Source organism: Rhineura floridana, chromosome 4 (genome assembly GCF_030035675.1).
Source record: "Rhineura floridana isolate rRhiFlo1 chromosome 4, rRhiFlo1.hap2, whole genome shotgun sequence".
Taxonomy (NCBI): domain Eukaryota; kingdom Metazoa; phylum Chordata; class Lepidosauria; order Squamata; family Rhineuridae; genus Rhineura; species Rhineura floridana.
Genome location: NC_084483.1, coordinates 114,952,926 through 114,976,054, shown reverse-complemented (window position 1 = coordinate 114,976,054; position 23,129 = coordinate 114,952,926). Strand labels below are relative to the sequence as shown.

Genomic DNA, 23,129 nt, shown 5'->3' with positions numbered 1-23,129 from the left:
ATCCAGTAATGATACTGCATCTGGCATTCCTAAACCATCCACTGGACTTATAGTGACGTAGTTAAAATCAAAAGTGGGTTTCAAACAGTAAATCTTTGAGAAAAGAAAAATGTTAATGCTTGTGTTTTCAAATAAAATATTTTTCTCATCTTTTTTGTGTTGGAAGAATAAATGTACTTTTCAATGGATGAATTCATGTTGAAGGGGAACACACTGTTAGTACGAATAATTTTCAACATTGCTTCTTCTAAAAACAAGGGCCCATATGTGGCAAGATTAAAATATAAGGAAGCCTGGCCAAGCATCGAAGCAATATTGAAATCCCAGACATGAGACATCCTGCACAACATGACAATAAATAAAATCTCAAACCGGTTTCCAAGTTCAACATCACACTCAAGTCTGTGATCCTAAACAGAGTTATTTGTAAGAATGTTCCTTTGGACTGGTCATAGTTATTATGGCTCAAAGAGCATGACTAAACTACAAGAATGAGCTAGCTACCACATATGCAAAGGCTGGCAAAATTTCATCAGAGGATGAGAGTGGGGATAACACATGACAACAATTTAAAACAAACATAAAAACTAGAGTGCTTGAGCATACACTCATTTAGTCCCAATGACAACTGTACTGAATCTAAACCCCCAGGATAGCTGTGCCTGTAATTTCACAAACCAGCTACCTACAAATTCTATCCTATGTTGTGTTGGATGAGTCTCAGTTAGGGCTTGAGGATGTTGACAAGGTGCTTAGTTTGGTCTGGGCGACCACTTGTGCTCTTGATCCTTGCCCCTCATTGTTGATAAAAATCAGCAAAGAGGGGACAGCTGGCTGGACCAAGGAGGTGATTAATGCCTCCTTGACAGAGGGGGGTGGCCCTGCCTGCTTAAAGTAGATAGTGGTAAGATCACTGGATTCCAAAAATCAAAATAATTATCAATCAGTTGCTAATCTCCCTATTTTGGACAAGGTCCTTGAAAGTGTGGTCACAGGCCAGATCCAGGCTCTCTTGGATGAAACTAATTTTCTAGATCCATTTCAATAGGGGTTTAGGTGTTGTTTTGACACAGGAACTGCCTTGGTCACCCTGCATGATTATCTCTTTTGGGAGAGAGATAGGGGGAGTGTAGCCTTATTAATCCTACATTTGGGACTGATAAATTAATTAATTAAGTAATTTGCCGGTGCAAATGTCACCAACTTGTCCCCGAAATCTGGATAAGCTATGGCCAAGCCTACATGTTCTTGAAGTTCAATGTCCTAGATACGTTGCTTAATAGCTGCTTTGGCCTTAGGATATCCTAGGGCCAATAATGCATCGGGGGCAAAGCCTAGCCTCTGTAATTTTGCTATTAATGGTTTTTTCCACTTGGTCTGGAAGGCATCTGTAAGCGTCAAAGGGGCCAATCCCACCGGGGAAAATAGCAGCTTCAGCCAATAATTTAACTTAAGCAGCCATGCTCGGGCCTCTATGGAAATTTGTCCTGCCTCTAAATGAAGAATTACGTTAGGCGTACAACTTGGCACTCCCAGGATAGCTCTCAGAAATTTGGATTGGATATTTTCAAATGGCGCAAAATTGCTATAAACGCATAACTGGGAGCCATATAACATTTCTGCCATGATCTTGGCTACAAATACCTGAATTGCTGATGGTCCGTGTTAGCCCCCTCTGAAAAAGAAAGAAAGAAAAGAGCGCCTTTGTATTCCTCTGGGCGTTCGTAACTGCGTTGTTAATTTGGGCATTCCAGAAACCTGAAGATTGAAATGTTACTCCAAGATATCTATATGATGTAACCTGTTCAATTATATTATCATTGATCTGCCAGTTATGTCTTATTTTTTTCTTAGTGAAGATCAATAACTTGGTCTTAGTGTAATTGATATGCAGCAGCTCCCTTTTACAGTGTGAATCCAAAGCCCTTAAAAGGCGCCTCAAACCTATTGATGTTAGAGATAAAAGAACAGCATCATCTGCATAAAGCAGAATTGACACTGATCTAAAGGCCAATTTGGGAGGGTGGAAATTAGTGCCTGCTAGACTTTCAGCCAGGGAATTGATGTAGAAGTTAAACAGGGTTGGGGCCAAAATACAGCCCTGTTTGACTCCATTAAAAGTAGATATAGGGCCAGACATATGCCCCAGTCGGTCACATTTTACCTGCAAGCGAGTGTTTTCGTAGAGTCTGCAGATTAGTATTAGTAAGCGTCTGTCGACTGTAGAGGCCTCAAATTTTTCCCATAGTCTATCCTGTGGGATCAGGTCAAAAGCCGACTTAAAACCTATAAAAGCTGCATATAGGGTACCTCCTGGTGGTGATATATATATATTTTAGCCAGGAGTATGAGAGCCTGATCAATTGTAGAGCGCCCTGCCCTAAACCCAGCCTGTTCATCTCCCAGTATGTTTTCCTGTTCCATCCAATCTAAAAGCCTTTCCTGTAGGTATCTGGCATAGAGCTTACTTACAATACTCAATAGACTAATCGGTCTATAGTTATCTGGGTTTGATCTATTTCCTTTTTTATATATTGGGATAATTATAGCCAGCCCCCAATCTTCAGAGATACATGCTGAGCGGTCAATACAAGTAAATAACCTCCAATCAACATTTGTCTTCAGCATCTCAGCAGAGATGTTGTCAACCCCAGGGGCTTTACCTGATTTAAGTTTGGCAACATAACTGGTAATTTCAGAGATAGAGATAGGAGGCCACTCTGGGACGTTTTTTATATAATCCCTTGTTAATTGTTGGCAGGGTTGTAATGATGCATATATCTTACTAAAATATAATTCCCAGGTAGATGCAGATATGTGGTAATCTATATTAGCAATTAATTTGGCCAGCCCCTGGTGACCAATCTCCAGAAAGTTACAGAGTCATTTGCCCTCGAAGCCTTGATTAGGCTTTGCCATAACTCTCTCTGAGCCTGCTTCTTTTTCTCTTTTATTAGGCCTTTGTAACTCCTCTTTAGAGTAAACCATTCTGTAGGGAGTGTTGGCAAATTCAGTTCCCTGTATGATCTATATTTCGCTATTAGAGAATTTTTCATAGCCACACACTCATGATTGTACCAATATTTGGACCAAGAAGGGGGGGGGGTGCCTGGTACCAATTTTATTGTTCAGAAAATTTTGTATGAAGTAAAACAATTCCTGGTATTTATCTAAGACTGAATCTGGGGAGGCCGCTGATAAGATAGCATTGCGATAACTAAGACACCCTTCTGAGTTCAGTAGTTCATTGAGAGTTTCCACAAACTTAGGCGACCACCTCACACATGACGTTCTAGTTTCACACTCTGTATTTAACATTGGTGCATACTCTGCATAACTAACCTGATGACTAAGGCTTAAAGAGAGCGCTAGTGGAAGATGGTCGCTCTCAATACGTTTGCCCACCATATATCTAGTCACCAGATTTAACAGACTGTATGAGACCAAACAACAGTATATTGTAGAGGCCCCCAAAGCAGATACATATGTGAATTCACCATCCATGTTACCTTGTGTATTTCCATTCAGGATGACTAAGCCTAGTCTGCGTATCATTTGAGATAGACAGAGGCCTGCAAAACTGCAGCCTTTGTCGCACATCAGCTTGTTCAGGGTGTCCAGCCTCAAGTACATGTTGCTAGGGGTCTTGTATTCCGGCAATGATGGGCCTAGGTTCAGATATAACTCTTTGTCTTTAGACTGTCTGACGGGTAATACCTGGGCTTCCGCCAATTCAGGCATGCAACCGTGGCAATGCGAGCATAAAGCAGCGTAATTCTGTCCTATTCTGGAATTAAAATCTCCTGCTACAATCACACGCACTTGGGTACAGCTCCGTCATATTATTTAAATGTTTTTCTAATTTAGCCCAGGTTTCTTTAATCTGTTGTTTTTGTCGCTGCGGGGGCAAATAAATGTTAATTATCAACATATAGATTGTTTTAAACTTAATGACCAAAGAGGAGGCAATCTGGAATAAGGGTTCTAGACTCAACACAGTGGCACAAATGCTGGTAGAAATCAATATACTCAAGCCTCCTTTAGGAAGGCCTTCCTTAAGGCCCAGAACTGCATCTAGGGAGTGTGCAAGGAAGTTATTCAAAACCAAAGCCTCCCTGGCCCATGTCTCTTGTACCATAATGATGTTGAATTTGCTAATAAAATCCCCGAAATTATGATCAAGGGTTTTATTGGAACAACCAGCTATATTCCACAATAGAAGTGTTAGCTGCCTGCTTGCCTGAATGTTTTTTTGTCAACTTAAGTTGGTAGGAACCCCTCCTATGACAGCGATTTCAGGGCTAATCAATTCCTCCTCACAAGTCAGTGAAAGGGCTACACTTGGGTGATCCTTGTGCGGTAGGCTCTGATTATCTTGGTTGGCTGACATAGTATCAATGTGATGTATAAGCTTGTGACTTCTCCGTATAGCCTTCCTTGGGTCAAGTGGATCTTTCTCTAGACTTATGATTGCTTCCATGTTCAGTTTGGTCTATGACCGTAAATAAAATCAATCAATCAATCCTTATTAATCCTCCTTGACCTCTCAGTGGCTTTTGGAACCATTGACCACGGTATTCTTCTGGAACAACTATCTGAGTTGGAGGTGGGTGGCACTGCTCTGAAGTGATTTTAGTCCTACTTGGATGGTCGTTTTCAGAGGGTGGTACTTCGGGACTATTGTTTGGCTCTGTGGAGCCTTCAGTGTGGGGTTCCACAGAGGTTCCATTTTATTCCCCTTGCTTTTTAACATCTACATGAAGCCACTGACTGGAGTCATCCAGAGTTTTGGAGTTTGTCGTCAGCAATATGCTTATGGCACACAGCTCTACTTCTCCTTTACATCTGCAGATAAAGCAGTGGATGTGCTAGATTGATGCCTTGCCTCGGTAATGGACTGGATGAAAGCCAATAAACTGAAGCTTAATCCAGACGACTGAGGCACTGTTAGTGGGTGGTTCCCTAGACCGGATGGGTGGGGCATGGCCTGCTCTGGATGGGATTACACTCCCGCTGAAGAAGCAGGTATGTAGCTTGGGGGTACTTCTGGATCCATTACCGTTGCTTGAGGCTCAAGTGGCCTCAATGGCAAGGAGTGTCAGCTCTTCACTGAAACAGCAGTGTCGGTGGGGGTGCAGGCAGGGGTGGAGATTCCTTGGTAATTGCCAGGCCGTAAGTCCTCAGCCGGCAGCTTGGCTATAAATCTGCCAGGCTAGCAAGGAGGAAGCAAGATAAGGGCAGAGGCTGTTCAAAGCTTACGTGCCAAGCCAGAAATCCAGAAGAGACGTCAGTGAAGGTCCGGGTCTAGTTTGCTGAGAGATCAGTCCAAGTCAAGGTTCAGGGGATAGGAAGACACACAGTGGTCACACCTGACGTTGTAGTCAGCAACAAGCTGAAGCCAAGGTTTGACTTTTAAGGAGCAGGTTTGTCAGCAGGTGTGAGCCATCAGCGTTTTGGCCTTAAGTGGACAGGCCTGCCCCTCTTCTGCCTGACCTTCTGTTGTCTACGTTCTGCAGGTGAGGGGGGAGTATCCTGTTCACTGTCTGCGTCTGGCTGAAGGGCTTCAGCAGTGTCTGGGGTGCTCTGCAGCTGAGGGGGAGAAGGAGCTGGGTTCTCAGGAGTTTCCTCCATTTCTCCTTCTGGGTCTGCTGCTTCTGGGTCTGCTGCTGTTACTCCCGAGTCATCCTCGTCTGATGAGTCCTCTGACGGGGCCATGACAAGGAGTGCCTTATATCAGCTTTGACTGGTAGCCTAGCTGCACCCCTATCTTGACAGGGACAGCCTAACTTAAGTTGTCGACACTCTGGTAACTTCTAGGTTGGATTACTGAAATGTGTCATACATGGGGCTGCCTTTGAGGATGGTTTGGAAACTGCAGCTGGTTCAGAATTCAGCAGCCAGATTGTTAACCAACATTGAGATATGAAATTGAGGAAGCATCCAAACTAGGAAATGTGGTAGTAATGGGTGACTTCAACTACCCGGACATAGACTGGCTGCATATGTGTTCCAGTCATGACAAAGAAGCAAAGTTTCTAGATATTCTAAATGACTATTCCCTAGATCAGTTGGTCATGGAACCGACCAGAGGGACGGCAACCCTGGACTTAATCCTCAGTGGGGACCGGGACCTGGTGCGAGATGTAAGTGTTGTTGAACTGATTGGGAGCAGTGACCACAGTGCTATTAAATTAAACATACATGTAACTGGCCAATTGCCAAGAAAATCCAACACGGTCACATTTGACTTCAAAAGAGGAAACTTCACAAAAATGAGGGGATTGGTAAAAAGAAAGCTGAAAAACAAAGTCCAGAGGGTCACATCACTCGAAAATGCTTGGAAGTTGTTTAAAAACACTCTATTAGAAGCTCAACTGGAGTGCATACCGCAGATCAGAAAAGGTACCGCCAGGGCCAAGAAGATGCCAGCATGGTTAACGAGCAAAGGCAAGGAAGCTCTTAGAGGCAAAAAGTCTTCCTTCAGAAAATGAAGTCTTGTCCGAATGAAGAAAATAAAAAAGAACACAAACTCTGGCAAAAGAAATGCAAGAAGACAATAAGGGATGCTAAAAAAGAATTTGAGGAGCACATTGCTAAGAACATAAAAACCAACAACAAAAAATTCTATAAATACATTCAAAGCAGGAGACCATCTAGGGAGACAATTGGACCCTTGGATGATAAAGGAGTCAAAGGTGTACTAAAGAACGATAAGGAGATTGCAGAGAAGCTAAATGAATTCTTTGCATCTGTCTTCACAGTGGAAGATATAGGGCAGATCCCTGAACCTGAACTAACATTTGCAGGAAGGGATTCTGAGGAACTAAGACAAATAGTGGTAAAGAGAGAGGAAGTTCTAAGCTTAATGGACAATATAAAAACTGACAAATCACCGGGCCCGGATGGCATCCACCCGAGAGTTCTCAAAGAACTCAAATGTGAAATTGCTGATCTGCTAACTAAAATATGTAACTTGTCCCTCGGGTCCTCCTCCGTGCCTGAGGACTGGAAAGTGGCAAATGTAACACCAATCTTCAAAAAGGGATCCAGAGGGGATCCCGGAAATTACAGGCCAGTTAGCTTAACTTCTGTCCCTGGAAAACTGGTAGAAAGTATGATTAAAGCTAGATTAACTAAGCACATAGAAGAACAAGCCTTGCTGAAGCAGAGCCAGCATGGCTTCTGCAAGGGAAAGTCCTGTCTCAGTAACCTATTAGAATTCTTTGAGAGTGTCAACAAGCATATAGATAGAGGTGATCCAGTGGACATAGTGTACTTAGACTTTCAAAAAGCGTTTGACAAGGTACCTCACCAAAGGCTTCTGAGGAAGCTTAGCAGTCATGGAATAAGAGGAGAGGTCCTCTTGTGGATAAGGAATTGGTTAAGAAGCAGAAAGCAGAGAGTAGGAATAAACGGACAGTTCTCCCAATGGAGGGCTGTAGAAAGTGGAGTCCCTCAAGGATCGGTATTGGGACCTGTACTTTTCAACTTGTTCATTAATGACCTAGAATTAGGAGTGAGCAGTGTGGTGGCCAAGTTTGCTGACAACACTAAATTGTTCAGGGTTGTTAAAACAAAAAGGGATTGCGAAGAGCTCCAAAAAGACCTCTCCAAACTGAGTGAATGGGTGGAAAAATGGCAAATGCAATTCAATATAAACAAGTGTAAAATTATGCATATTGGAGCAAAAAATCTGAATTTCACATATACGCTCATGGGGTCTGAACTGGCGGTGACCGACCAGGAGAGAGACCTCGGGGTTGTAGTGGACAGCACGATGAAAATGTCGACCCAGTGTGCGGCAGCTGTGAAAAAGGCAAATTCCATGCTAGCAATAATTAGGAAAGGTATTGAAAATAAAACAGCTGATATCATAATGCCGTTGTATAAATCTATGGTGCGGCCGCATTTGGAATACTGTGTACAGTTCTGGTCGCCTCATCTCAAAAAGGATATTATAGAGTTGGAAAAGGTTCAGAAGAGGGCAACCAGAATGATCAAGGGGATGGAGTGACTCCCTTACGAGGAAAGGTTGCAGCATTTGGGGCTTTTTAGTTTAGAGAAAAGGCGGGTCAGAGGAGACATGATAGAAGTGTATAAAATTATGCATGGCATTGAGAAAGTGGATAGAGAAAAGTTCTTCTCCCTCTCTCATAATACTAGAACTCGTGGACATTCAAAGAAGCTGAATGTTGGAAGATTCAGGACAGACAAAAGGAAGTACTTCTTTACTCAGCGCATAGTTAAACTATGGAATTTGGTCCCACAAGATGCAGTAATGGCCACCAGCTTGGATGGCTTTAAAAGAAGATTAGACAAATTCATGGAGGACAGGGCTATCAATGGCTACTAGCCATGATGGCTGTGCTGTGCCACCCTAGTCAGAGGCAGCATGCTTCTGAAAACCAGTTGCCGGAAGCCTCAGGAGGGGAGAGTGTTCTTGCACTCGGGTCCTGCTTGCGGGCTTCCCCCAGGCACCTGGTTGGCCACTGTGAGAACAGGATGCTGGACTAGATGGGCCGCTGGCCTGATCCAGCAGGCTCTTTTTATGTTCTTATGTTCAAACCAATCAGAAAGCATTAGCTAACTCCAGTGGAGATTCCAGGATTCTGTCCACCTTGTTAATATTTCCATTGTCCTACTGTCTCTCAAGACTAATGAAGTTTTGGGACTAGTTGGAACAGTTACTATTGTGAATATGCTTTCAAGCATACTTGGTACATTCCATATGTCGTTTCCTGATCAGTCAGGATGACCCAGGTACACCTGAAGTAAGTTTGCCTCAACTCAGGAATGTATGAGCACCCCCAGTTCTATTCCTCTGCCATAGGACTTCTTATGTCGTATTTTCTCAGCAATCCCATCTCCTTACTTATAAAATACATAGCTCAAGAGAGGGGATTATATTTAAAACACTTGAGCTCATTTTGAAGCCACACAGACAAAGGAAAGGACTGGTTAACTCTGGCTAACTAGTATTTTTTATCCTCTGAGATACAGAGAGGAGGCAGGCCACCCCCTCTTTCTTAATGAAAACATCACCTTTTTCTTAATGAAAACACACTTATAAAGTTGTAAAATCATTATAAAATTTCACTATTTCTCTTCATTAAAACTTCCAATAAGTTTCATAATTCCCCCCCTAGGTGGAGTTCTTGCTTTACCCAAGAATCAAGCATTGGCAATCCCTACTGATTACATCAATCACAACTTCTCTCACAGGTCAAACGCTCCTTTATTCCAAACAACAGGGTAATTAATACCAGTCAGTCATGTCCCGGCCGATCTGGCAAGAACCCAAGAGTTCAAACCAAGTTCATTTTGCCTGCTTGCTCTCTAGATTTCAGGATTCTCTATGAGCCTGTTTTTCTCAGGGCCCCAACAGGCCTACAATCCAATGATTAATTTCTGATGATTATAAAACATATACCTTTCTAATATCTATGGTTATATATGTGTGGATATATAAAATTCCCCATTATCTATCCTGTTTTGGTCTTGTAAGTCACTCTCTTAAGTTACTCCTACCTATCTCAGGTTCTTCAAATCTTGTGTATCTTCAGCAAAGTAGAGTTGTGTGTGATCATTATGCATTCCAATGTACACACCCATTGTGTGCTTTTTGCAAAGCATAAATACTTTACTTAATTAGGGTATTTTTATGTTTGAAGGTTCTCACTTTTTGCAATCCAAAAACCTCTAGGCTCTCTCAAGCTAGTTTGAGAAACATAATTTCTTTAGGAATATGCATATGTAGTTATGTCTGTGAAACAATGCTTGGAAATACTCTCAGCGGAAAATACTAGAAATATAACTTTCATTAAGAAAAATACTATTCCCATGATCCCATAAGTATTAAATTTTCCTCTTTCACCTGTTCCAGGAGATCAAACTAGCCACACAGAGATTTACAATTTGACCGTACAGCTAACAGAAACTAGCAGTTTACCAACTGTGACTTCCTTCACTGAGCAAGTGCCCAACCTGCTGAGTTTCTGTGCTTGCATCCATCATCTCTACACACCACAAGCACACAGTTATTGTAGTTCAAAGCCTCTCTCCCACAAACATACTACTTAAAGCCTGGCTCTAGAATTTGGAAATGGGGAGAAAAAGGTTACCATATTACCATATAATATTCCCTCTTAAATTCCTAAAGCCTGATGGCAAAAAAATGAGCTAAAAGGGTGTCCCTTCCACTCTAGCCATATTCTATGTTGCTATCCAATGTGTCTCAAATGATGTACTTAATGACCTACTAGGTACAACATGGGGGAAGTTCTAAAAAGAATATTATATTGTTTAGTTTCTGCTGAACAAAGCAGGGGGACACAGAAGTATGCCCAAATCTTTATCTGATAAATACAAACCTTGCAATGCAAATTTAGCAGATGGTGGGAAGGACTACTGCAACACAATGCAGTTCTGGCTGCAATGCAGTCAGTGGCAATCCTCCCACTGGCATCAAGGAGAGTAAAATTTCATCTGCAGTGAGCAACGAGCTCGGGAGTTCTTAACATCTTTCCAGAGCAAACATCATTTCATCATGACACATTCAGATTGTTCTGTAGGCACCTCCACCCTTCTCTCCTGTTTACATTTGTATAACATGGCAACTAAAGCAATTGCTTAAGCTAAAAAGTATTTATTGTATTCCTCCTCCCCTCAAGACCAAACAACTTTTAAGGCAATTTAAGCAGCTTGAGGAATTTCAGCGTTAAAACCCAGTATCCTACTATCTTTCTAAAGCTCACTGGCACATCAGCCATACCCCAACTGCACATACCCTGACATTTCAGTTGATGGCTAAGTCAGGTACAGGCCCATAGTCAAGGAAAGGAATAATGAGAGGATAATATGCCTTACTTATGGATTTATTTCTCTGCCACATAATTTCCCTGCTTAATAGTCTGAATTTTAATCACTTGAGTCTCTCCCAGACTAACTATTTGCTGAAGGGTTACCTTTCCTGTCTATTTTAAAAATTATTTTCTTTTCAGTAAAACCACTTGTACTTTTTTTAACCATGTAAAATAATATTCACTAGGCTAACTTGGAAGTGCACAGCTTCTCAGCTGCAACACAGAATACTTCCTCAGGCAAAATGGAAAGAAAGATCAGTATATAGAATGCAGTGCTGATTAAAAAGTCAAGACACTTTTAATTGTCTAAGATATATAGCTGCTTAATCAGGAAAAAATGTGTGATTCAAATAAATAATTGAATGCTACCTATTTATTATTATGATTCAATGATCCACTGCAGCAAATTGAAATGTGGAATTTTAAAGATTATACTTTCTATCTAGCATAAGCCCTTCTCAGGTATTATTACTGCTGATCCTCGAGGTATCTACTGAATGAGTATAAGGGGTGTCACTGGGGCAGCCTGCTCTACCTACAATCTCCATGCATCAAAGTAGCACCCGAACAGGTCCCCTGCACGTAAATCCAAATTGCTCAGGAGCCCTGAGATTGAGAACCATTGCAAAAATATTCAGGTTGTTATTTTCCTAAATATTGAAAGTTGGAAAAACTATCTGTATTTACTACATTTCTACCCCGCCTTTCTTTTCATGATCGAAACCCAAGGTGGCTTACATATGGTTCCCAGGCGGTCTCCCATCCAGGCACTGACCATAACTGACCCTGCTTTGCTTCAGCAGGGTGCTGGCCTTATGTGCCGTTCAGACCATAGCTGGGGACTTTCTGGATCTTCTGTTAAAGCTAGAGGTATCATTAAAAGTATAAATGCTCATACTTCCCTCTCACAGGATTTGGATGGCAGGCCTGTACTTACAGATATGTGTATGGCTACTCTCAGCTTTTGCTTCCTTTAAAATCAAGCTCTAATGTAGCGTGGTCATATTCTCCCAGAGTTCCCGTAACTACCACTTCATCCACCAAGTCATCTCCGTCGGTTAGAATCACGTCAAGGATAGCTGATTCTCTAGTTACCTCCTCCACTTTCTGTAGGAGAAAGTAATCTCCAACACAGGTCAGGAATTTCTTGGAGGGGATTTGTTTGGCAGAATTTGCCTCCCAACAGATATCAGGGTAATTGAAGTCTTCCCATTACTACTACATCATATCTCCTTGAAACATTGGCAATTTGCTTTGCAAAAGTTTCATCCTTGCATTCTCCTTGATTGGGTGGTCAGTACTAGGCTCAAGCCACCATGTTCCTTTTATTCCTTGCCCCATTAATTTTAATCCAGATACCTCGGTGGAGCTACCAAGCTTGATCTCCTGTATTTCTGTGCAGGGATATATATTAACATATAGCATGACTCTGCCTCCCTTTCTATTCCTTCTGTTCTTTTTGAACAAGTTATATCCTTCAGTCACTGTATTCCAGTCATGGGAGTCATCCCACCAAGTTCCAGTTATACCTATCAAGTTGTATTTACTCTCCTGTATTAAGAGTTCAAGTTCGTCCTGTTTGTTTCCCATACTCTGGGCATTAGTATACAGAAACTGAAGACCACATGATTTATGGCCTGGTTTTCTTCCTACATTTTTATGAAGTCTATTACTGGGCCCCATTAGAGCCGTTTCCTCAGTTCTTCTTACTGTGCACAAGCCTTTGTTAGATGTTACTGCCAAGTTTACATCTCCCTCCCCTTAGGATTCAGTTTAAAGCTCTCCTGATGAACTTCTCCATGCTGTGGCCAAACACATTCTTCCCAGTCCTTGTGAGGTGCAACCCATCCCTTGCCAGCAGTCCATCTTTAGGGAAGCGTAGATATATCCAATGTGATATATGCAATCATCTGTCAACAATTCCTTTGTCCATTCTCCATAGGACAAGCATACCAGTATCTACACATAAGAATAAACGGACACAAATCTGACATCAGAAATGGCAACATAGAAAACCTCTATGTGTGTGGGGGTGGTGGGGGTGGACGATTGGTATAGGTATGTGACATCTCAGCCTCCCAGGACACACATATGGCGATTATCCTTGAACAAAGAAATTTTAAAAAGATACTGCAGCATGGAACCGTTGAATTACAGTACATCAAGAGGTTAAGTGCTATCAGTTATGGGCTGAATCAGCATAATGGATTTTTATTACACTACATGCGTTATTTGCCATCCCAAGGTCAGGATGTCTGTGTTATCAACAACTGGTTGTTTTTTAAATGGTCAGTGCTAACAGGCCCTCTGACCTCACACTTTACAGTTTCCTGTACCCTGTGCATAAATGTACCTGCAACTCAGGACAACATACATCTGATTAAGTGGCCCACAGTCCATGAAAGATTATCACATAATAAATTTGTTTAGTCTTGGGTGCCAAAAGACTTTTTTCTTTTTGCCAGAAGAGACTAGTTTCATTCTGGATGCTGACATTCCGTAATTCATTATTCCTCAGCCTGATGGTGTTTCCTAAACCCACTGAATTCCTTAAAGTTGTGTCCTATTTAACATCACAAACATATGCGATTCTCATTTGAAACCTCCACTCCCAGGAGTTCGTACTTTAAAGGGAAAAAAGCTAATGCATATAAAATTACACTTTCAGAGGAAAATAAAAATCAGATGGAATTCTGGCAGGAGATTAATTTTTACACAGTGTGATAGAGAGTTTTTCAGCTGGAAAGGTTATAAACTTGAATCACCTATGAAAAAGGATGCAGTGTACACAGACAGTTGCAAACACAGACATGGATGGATATTATATTGTGCTGTTCACTGCTTTAGTTTGTGATGCAGGAATCAACCATCAGGTTGGGGGGAGTGGAAAGATGGCAGATCCCTGCATCACACATATATGTCACACATATTGCTGTAAACCGCCCAGAAAGCTTCAGCTACGGGGCAGTATATAAATGTAATAAATAAATAAACCTTTAGTGGCATGGAAGCCAATAACTCATGGTGTATTCTCATGCTGCTGCACATGTGTGTATGTACCAGAATATACAGGTATATACCAGATACCAGGTGGGTCTGTCCTCATGTTACTGTTGCCCAGTCATGCCAGGGGGAGATATTGGGCTAGGTATAACCCCCACCCCTGCATTTTTGGCCCTGCCCACAAGGTTCTGGCATATACACACACACTAAACTGAAAGTGAAAAGATTAAGTAAATCAATTGTCTGTTATGTTCAACATACCATGAAAAACATTGTAAATGAAGAACTATCTTACCTTGAGAAATTGAGGAAGTGAACGTGTCTAGTGAATAAATAGGGCTGTTCGGCAGTGCTTATATTTTTAATCAATTCCATCTAAAAACAAGAACACACTGAATTTAAAATCAATCTTGTCAAAGTATGGCACCCAAACAGTAGTCTTCAAAATATTTTTTTTGGAGGGGAAGGTTAATCCATTAGATCTCAGCACTATCTAGCAAGAGTTATGGGGAGGAATAGAGATGTCCATGTTTCACTGGGATGGGGGAAAATACAGCCCATTCTGTAGCCTGTGCATAAATTGTAAATATGAATATACTTTGCTCCACTAGTTCCTGTGAAATTTGCATCACAAATGCAAATTTCTTCTCTTCCTACTGGCAGTTGCTGTGTCTGACTTTTGCTGTTTTTACTGTGGGGCTTCACAAAGCAACAAGCCAACTTACTGAACTGGAGCATAAAGGAGTAAGTGGAAGAAGCAGAGTAATTTTAAGGCAAAAGTTTTACTGTTGAATGAGAGGTTCCTTGTGAGCAGACAAAATCATGGTCACATACCCTGCAGATGATGAGAAATGTGTGTCCCATACCATTTGGACTTAATTGGAATACTTGCTCTAATGCTAAAAATACAGTTAGAAATCATCACATTCATTCACTTGCCCATCAGAATTTGTGCATGAAATTCACACATACTGCTCAAAAAGCTGACACTTCCTTTAATTAATTTAGAAATTTATAACTTCTCTTAAAAACAGTACAATATGATGTACTACTTTATAATACTATCAGTCTACAGCAGAAGACATACGTGCCTAAATGATCACAACCAGTCTACCTCTTCCATTATTTAAGAAAGTATATGCTGTTGTTTCTATGGAGATCCCTTTTCAAAAGCTGGTTCCAACTATCAGGATAGTTTTTCCAACGCTCATCTCCCTCACTATTTGGGCCTGGTTGTGTTTGTCATTTTAGAATGCATGCAATATTTAATAATGCATAATTAAATATTAATAATTTATTATAGAAGATCTGCGGTTAAAAATGGGAGGTGAAACATAGTTCTCAGCAGTGACTTTCAGCTTTTAGTGTTCTGTAATATGTCAGGCTCCTGAAAGTGTTAAATGAGATGTGTGCAAAAGAATTCCAGACATTCTTGCAGTTCTGATTTCCTGACTTCTGCTCTCAGATTATTGGCTTTATAAAACTGCAAGTTTTATTGGGGGGGGGGGGAGACCAAAAACTCTGACTGTTACCATTAACCGAACACTACAGGAACTGAGCAAAATCAGATTTGTCCAACTAGACAGTATAAAGCAATACACACATTGGAAAGAATTCAGTTTATAGAAAGATGAATAATATGCATGTTTCCTCAGAAGGTCAGCTCAGTAGGATTTACTAAATAAAATGTGCACAGGATTGCAGCCTATGAAAGCTTAAATTGTTTGAAAGGCTGTTTTACATTGGATGTATTTACTTGTTAAAAACAAGAAAAACAGATAGGTTATTAATAGCTTTAAGTATACCTAGCTCTGCTAATTTATCACGAATATAAACAAATAATTTTAATTTGCGATATAAGCTATTAACAATATTATAAGTCAGACAATTTTGTTAATAGAATGACTTCCTGGTACACAGAGCATAAGCAATACAGCTGAGTTGGAACCTAGTTTTACACTTCTCAATATCCAGAGATTTCATGATATTTTTATTGACTATAGCTCTTGAATTCAAACAAATATAAGTTATTTGACCTGAGAGCTATTAAGGTAAGGGAGGAATCTTTATTGGAGCTGGGGAGGCATAGATTGTCCACTGCATTCACAGAAGAAGCAGGGAAGTGGAGTTTTTTTGTTTGCTTTTGCTAGGTTTCAGGCTGGTGCAGCACAGGGGCCCAGACTGGGCTCCTCACAAGTAGGCTGAAACCCAGTGGAGGTACATCTCTCCATAGGATCCCAACCCCCTCCAGCAACATAGATTGGGCTTTATAACTGCTGTGTAGTATGTCAGCTTTGAGTGTGATTACCTTTGCCATAAGAAGGCAGTAAATACAATTCTTCAAAAATAGAAATAATCAATGTAGCATGTGCAGAGGAACTAATTTCAACTGAATCCTCACCTGCCCCAAAGTTGCATCCAGACATCAGACCTTCATGTGTCTAGAAAAGGGACATGATCTTTGGATAGGAATATGCAGTCATAATGTGTCTTAATTCCTGCAGTGACTTTATGTGTAGGTGAGTAGACACATCTCATTGTAACAACAACAACAATTATTTGCAAAAAGCTTGTACAGAAATCACTACCAGATTGCAATTTATTGTCATATGGATTCTTGTAACATAAGTAGCATTATATACATTTTTCCATGCAAATACTGACACAGGACTATTGGGGTGGGGAAAGAAGTGTTGCTGTGTATACAACTTGTGCAGGGGAGGTGACAGAACAGATTCTGCGCTGGCAGGAAGCAAGGTAGACTAGCTAAGCTGTTCACCAGTGCACCTGTTTCATATGCCTATTGCAGAGGTCGCCAACCTTTTTGGACCAGAGGGCACATTTTAAATTTTGAGAGAGTGTTGGAGGCACCGGTTACAAAATGGCTGCCATGGGGGGCATAGCATACCACAAAATTAGAGAATAGTTATGGTGAAACTTTTCCTGTAATTGTAGTTCCATATCAGAAAAGGCTTGACTGTTGAATTTTTGCCTGCCATACAGCTGTTAAAGACACAAGAATCCTCTTTCCCCAATGCCAATCCTCAACCAAAGCCTAGGGTACCATCCTGTACCACTTACCTGGAAGTAAGCCTCATTAAACACAAAGAAATTTACTTCTGAGTTAACAAGTGCACCACTGTGTTATATGTTAACTATATAGTGAATTGTAACTTAGTACCTGGTCTTTAGTTCCTGCAAAGCAGGAGACATGCCTAAGCCTCTGCAAAGTTGCCTTTTGGGGGGAGAGGGATTCTTTAACATTCGCCCACACTTACTGTGCAGTAGTATTTGCAGAAAATAATTACTAGTGTGGTGTAGTGGTTAAGGTGTTCGACCTGGGAGACCAGGGTTCAAATCCCCACATAGCCATGAAGCTCACTGGGTGACCTTGGGCCAGTCACTGCCTCTCAGCCTCAGAGGGAGGCAATGGTAAACCTCCTCTGAATACCGCTTACCATGAAAACTAGGTTCATGGGGTCGCCATAAGTCAGAATCGACTTGAAGGCAGTCCATTTCCATTTTTTCCCACCTGATTTCTTGTGAACTCAGCACAAGATGATGCGTCCTGGTTGCTAGGGAAAAAGGAAAGTAAAACTATGGAGATTCCAAGGACTAGAAAGAAAGACAGAAGCAGGAAAGGTGCACTAAAAGGGAGGGCAAAACAGCAGCTCTTTAGGACCCCAGGGATTAATATTGCCTGGTGTCCAAGCAGGAGTGTAGCCAGACAATTTTCATTGTGGGGGGGACACAAAAGGGTTGGGGCATTGGTCACAGTGAAAGAGGTTTCTGGGGGGAAAAGTTTTCATAGGTAATGACAAAAATAAATTTATGCATTTTAATTAGGAACTATGACTTGTGGAGTTTACAAAAAAGCCAATCAATTTAAATTCAATATTTTCCACATGCAAAATAGCTGTGTAAACTAAATAACACTGTGACTAGGAAGTAAATGTATATCATGCAAGTCATTGTACTATAATAATATGAACTGTTGATAAAGTCTAATCCACCGTGATTTCTCTGCAAACTTGCAGAGGAACTGTTCACATGAAAGCACTGAACCCCTGCGCATGTGTCTAAGTTGAGAATGAATTTTCACACACAGCTGTAGATGCACCAAAGGCAAGTCCTGCAGCATACAAAGTGTACATGTGTGAAACTTCATGCACAAGGACAATTTTTTAGTAAGCTCGTGAACTGTTTGGTTCTCCTGAAGCAGCTGCTTCCTGGTCTCCTTTGCCATGCCAGGAAAGTAATTAAGAGAAGTTTTACTTTAAAAATTAAATTAATACCTATAAACATCACTTTTAATAAGGAAATGCTTGACAAAGTGTCACAAAGGAACTATACATCTCTCTGAACTACAGGTGCTAGAATTAATTGTACAAGCACACAATCTCTGTTCTACAGAAAGGCCCTGAGCCAGGCAGCTAACACTGCTTCTGATGGCTCTTCCAGCAAATGCCACAGACCCTATTTTGGTAGTATATAAGTTCGCATGAGAAAAATTAAAGGTAAATTATTTATAATGATTTGCACAGTTAGGTGGCGGTGTAAAACTGCTGCAACTAAGGCTCTAGCCACATTATCACATTTTTCACATCCATGAGACAAAGATAATGTGGGTTCTTGAGGAGAACTTTATTGATCTCATCCAGTCACACTCTTGGCCTAATTCCTCCTGCCCCTTTGTCCTCTCCTCCCCTCTCCTTCCTCAACTACTGGGCCCTGCTCAAAACAAACTTGTTAAACTGAAACTATTATTAACAGAATACAACACTGTGTTCACATTCCCTAGTAATTTTGCCCTGCCCCTCTCTTTGGATGCCTAAACTGTATTTCTGAAAGCTCAACTGAAGTTTTAAGTTACTGCAATGCTATAAATTTGGGGATTGAAGGAAAATTTCATTTGGGGGAGCAAAATTATCTTTTTGGGGCAATCCTATCATGACACCCCTGTATCCAAATAACTCACTTATCAATCATAGCTCTGACTTCATTCATTGGCTAATAACACTGACAAGCAGGAGCAGCCAGGCCATCTCATTTCACATAAATTACAGTAGGGCCCCGCTTTACAGCGATTCGCTAATACAGCGGTCTCAATTAGATGCAATTAGACTAAAGCCCCACTCATATGGTGCTTGTTCCACTTTTACAGTTTTACAGCGGTTTCCAGGCATCGCGCACCATTCTATTCAATGAATTCCGCTTTACAGCAGTTTTCGCTTTACAGCGGGGGTCTGGAACGTAACCCACCGCATGAGTGGGGCCCTACTGTACTTACAAGGGTAACTGCACATTTTACTCTAAAACTTCCTTTCTAGATAGGCTAGAGACTTACTTTAAAAAAAAATGAAAGCAGATTCTGGGCTCCCTATTGGGGGCACCACTGAAGGCATTCAGGGAGCTATGGTGCCTGTGGATGACAGGTTGGTGACCCTGGGCTACTGAGTCCACTCTAAAGCTCCCCTCTCCCCTGGTCAACAGGAGACTGATGGGCTAATCTGTTTCAATTCAGCTTCTTTTAATCAGTTACACTACACTAATTTCCCAACAGACATGCATCGGGGTCTTGTGGACACAATATATATGGTATGGCAACTCAACAGGGAAAGGAGGAAGAAATGCAAGGTTTCAGCTTGATAAAGGCTATTCCATCTATGTTTTGAGGTTACACCCATCTAATTGAACAGAGTAGTAGTAGTAGTAGTAGTAGTAGTAGTAGTAGTAGTAGCAGCAGCAGCAGCAGCAGCAGCAGCAACAAGCACCACAACACAAAGCCAGGAGAAGGATTGGTTCAACCATACAGGCAGCAGCAACAGCAATGTAAAGCCAGGAAACGTATTGGGAGGGAGTCTAAGCAGGTCCATAGGATGGCACAAATCAAAGTGTACTTTCATAATGATTCATCATGTGTGCACCCCAGAATCACCTAGAATGCAGGCCCATTCTCAGGTTTCTACAGGGAGCAGTTCTCGACAGGCATAAGAACATAATATAAGAAGAGCCCTGCTGGATCAGACCAAAGGCCCACCAATTAAAATTTCCTATTTTAATTATGCACTGTGTCAATAAGCAGTTTCTTTTGTCTGTCCTGAATCTTCCAATTCATTAGGTGGCCTCGAGTTCTATTATTCTGTGAGATGGAAAAAAACTTCATTATATCTACTTGCTCCACACCATGCAAAAGTATTATTATTATTATTACTACTATTATTATTATTAATAAGATTTATTGCCCACCCTTCACCCAAGGGTCACAAAACAACCTAAAATCAGTTTTTAAAACTAGATTTTTATGAAGGGTAGTTTGGATTGATGGCTGGCATATTTTAGATTCTCTGCAGCCTATTTGAAAATGAAATGGACTGCCTTCAAGTAAATTCTGACTTATGGCAACCCTATGATTAGGGTTTTCATGGTAAGCGGTATTCAGAAGAGGTTTACCAAATCTGACTTATTCCTATTTCTCAACATCATGGGAAAGGCAACACTGTAATATTATGGAACAGCAACAGGATTATTAAACTCAATATACCTAACATATAATTGTGAAAGCCAACTGTAGTACCTTTGTTAAGATAAGCCAAATCTAGCTTTAAAAACAGAGTTAACAATATTCTTATGTCCTTTATACCTAAGCTTGAAAACCACACAGCAGAGGTTAATACCATATTGACAACACACCATCTGTATGTGTTTACTCAGGAGTAAGTTATACTGTGTTCAGTGAGTCTTACTTCCTTGCAAGTATGCTTAGCATTATAGCCCAAGCCAACTTTTGCTCTTCAGATCTCCCAATACGGAAATATAAGTTAGTTCAGCATAACACTGGGCTGTGTTTTCAGAAACACTCCCCTTGGTGGAGTAGAGAAATCATTCACAATAGGATAGGGAAAAGACCACTCATATATATGAAGAAGGCAAATAAATTCCAGTTTTATCCAAAGGAAATGTAATTTGTTACCTGGAAGCAAAATCACCTTTTACTATCTCAACACTTAGGGTTGTATCCAATACTAGTCCTAATCAGAGTAGAGCCACTGAAATTAATAGGCATGACTATCTTAGATCATTCACTTCAATGGGTCTACTCTGAGGTAAACTTAGTTGAATACAACCCTTAATATTTAAGATCTCCACATTATTCCTTTTCGTTTTTCAAAAGGAAAACGGAAAGGTTGCATCACTTTAGATAAAATCTAGAAAACTAAATAATAATTAGTTTATATACCAAAATGGCCCAGTGTTTTCATTGCACAAGAATATTGTGGTAAGCAACACATTTTCATAGTCTGCGATCATATATTAAAAATCTACATGAATTTAGGAAATAATAAATATAAAGAAATAAATAGTAGCTTTCATTCAACATATGTTGCTATGAAATTAACCAGAAAATGATTTTTAAAAATTGTAATTTAATTTTTTTTTTAAAGTAAAGGATTAAAGCTAGGTGATTTACAACACAATAATATCCATGTATACTATGAGGCCTGTTAAGTATTCAGAGGATTACTGCCTTAACCATAACCAATCCTATTTACTTACTTAAAATGACTCAATTAACTCAAGCCCATAAGAATGGGGTCTAAACCTACAAGGATGGAGTCAGGGAAGTTAAGGCCCAGAATGAACTGAGGCTTGCAGAGACGGTAGAGGCAACAATAAGAGTTTCCTTGGCTATGTCTGAAGGAAAAAGAACAAGGAAGGTGGAGGTCTGCTGCTTAGGGAAGATGGCGAAGTGTTATCAAGTGACAGAGATAAGGCGGAACTACTCAACTCCAGTTTTGTCTCTGTCTTCTCCCATAAAAGTCACTGTGCTAGATCTGGGAAAACTAGAACACATTAAAAGTAGGATGTGCAGCCCAGCTCAGGACAGGCAATGAGGTGGTTAGAGAATACCTAGCTACTTTAACTGAGTTCAAGTCTCCAAGTCCAGAGGAATTACATCCCAGGGTGCTGAAGGAGTTTGCAGACATTATTTCAGAGCTGCATGAAGAACGGATGAAGTGCTGAAGGCAGAAAATGTTACCCTATCTTCAAAAAACAGAAAAAGTCAGATCTGGAAAGCTACATACCACTCAGGGAAATGTCAACACTGCAAAATTCTAGAATGGATAGTTAAGCATTTAGTTTATAAGCATGTAGGGAAAAATGCACTGATCATTAGGAGCCAACATTAGTTTGTCAAGAACAAGTTATGCCAGATCAATTTTATCTCCTTTTTTTGGATAGAGTTACCACTCTGGTTAATCAAGGAATTAACCTTGATTAATCGAGGAATGCCATGGACAGAGTACATATTGATTTCAGCAAACAATTTGACAAGGTATCCCATGATATCCTTGTTGACAAGATGACAAAATGTGGACTCGATACTACTGTTTGGTACATCCATAGCTGGTTGAGCAACTGTGCTACAGTGCTCATTAATGAGATTGTGTTAACCTCAAAAGAGTTTCCTTCGCCCTGTACTTTTCAACAATTTTATAAATGACTTGGATGAGGATGTAGAGGGAGAATGACACAAAGCTGGGTGGGATAGCCATCACCATGGAAGACAGAATGAAGATTCAAAATGATCTTGACAGGCTGGAACACTGGGCTGAAACCAACAGGATGAACTTCAGCAGGGATAAATGTAAAGTTCTGCATTTTGGTACCAAAAAAAGAAAGGAAGAATTAAGGGCACAAGAATATGATGGGGGAGACCTAGCAGCAGTATGTGAAAAGGTTATACTTGTCTTAGTAGATCACAAGCAGTGCAATAGGCCTGCTAAAAAGCTAATGCAATGTTAGGCTGCATCAGCAGAATACTGGAATTGCAAATGGTCAAGTATGCTTTTGCATTCACGTCCTGCTTGAAGGCTTCCCATTGGCATTTGGCTGGCCACTGTGAGAACAGGATGCTGGACTAGGTGGAGTTTTGGTCTGATCCAGCAGGGATCTTATGTGCTTATGTTCTAAGTGTCCAGATCATGGGAAGTAATGTTTCCACTATGTGTCCAATTTTGGCCAGCACATTTTAAGGCCATTGACAAACTGGAGCACATCCAGAATAGAATGACCAGGACAGGGAGGGGTCTGGAAATCAAGCCCTATGAGGAGTGGTTCTAAAAACTGGACATATTTAGCCTGAGGAAGAAAATATCAAGGAGAGACATGATAGCAATTTTCAAATATTTGAAAGGCTCCCATGCAAACGATGGAGCCACCTTGCTTTCTGTTGCTCTAGAGAGCAAAACTAGAACCATA

At 40.8% G+C, this 23,129-nt stretch overlaps 1 protein-coding gene across 1 annotated transcript in view; it reads right to left on the bottom strand.

The window, feature by feature from the left end:
• UST (uronyl 2-sulfotransferase) overlaps positions 1-23,129 on the bottom strand; it is a 245,445-nt gene that overhangs the window by 106,716 nt on the left and 115,600 nt on the right. Inside the window, exon 4 of the mRNA XM_061624081.1 lies at positions 14,161-14,240. Coding sequence (XP_061480065.1) covers positions 14,161-14,240 — 80 coding nt within the window. The remainder of the gene's footprint in view (positions 1-14,160; positions 14,241-23,129) is intronic.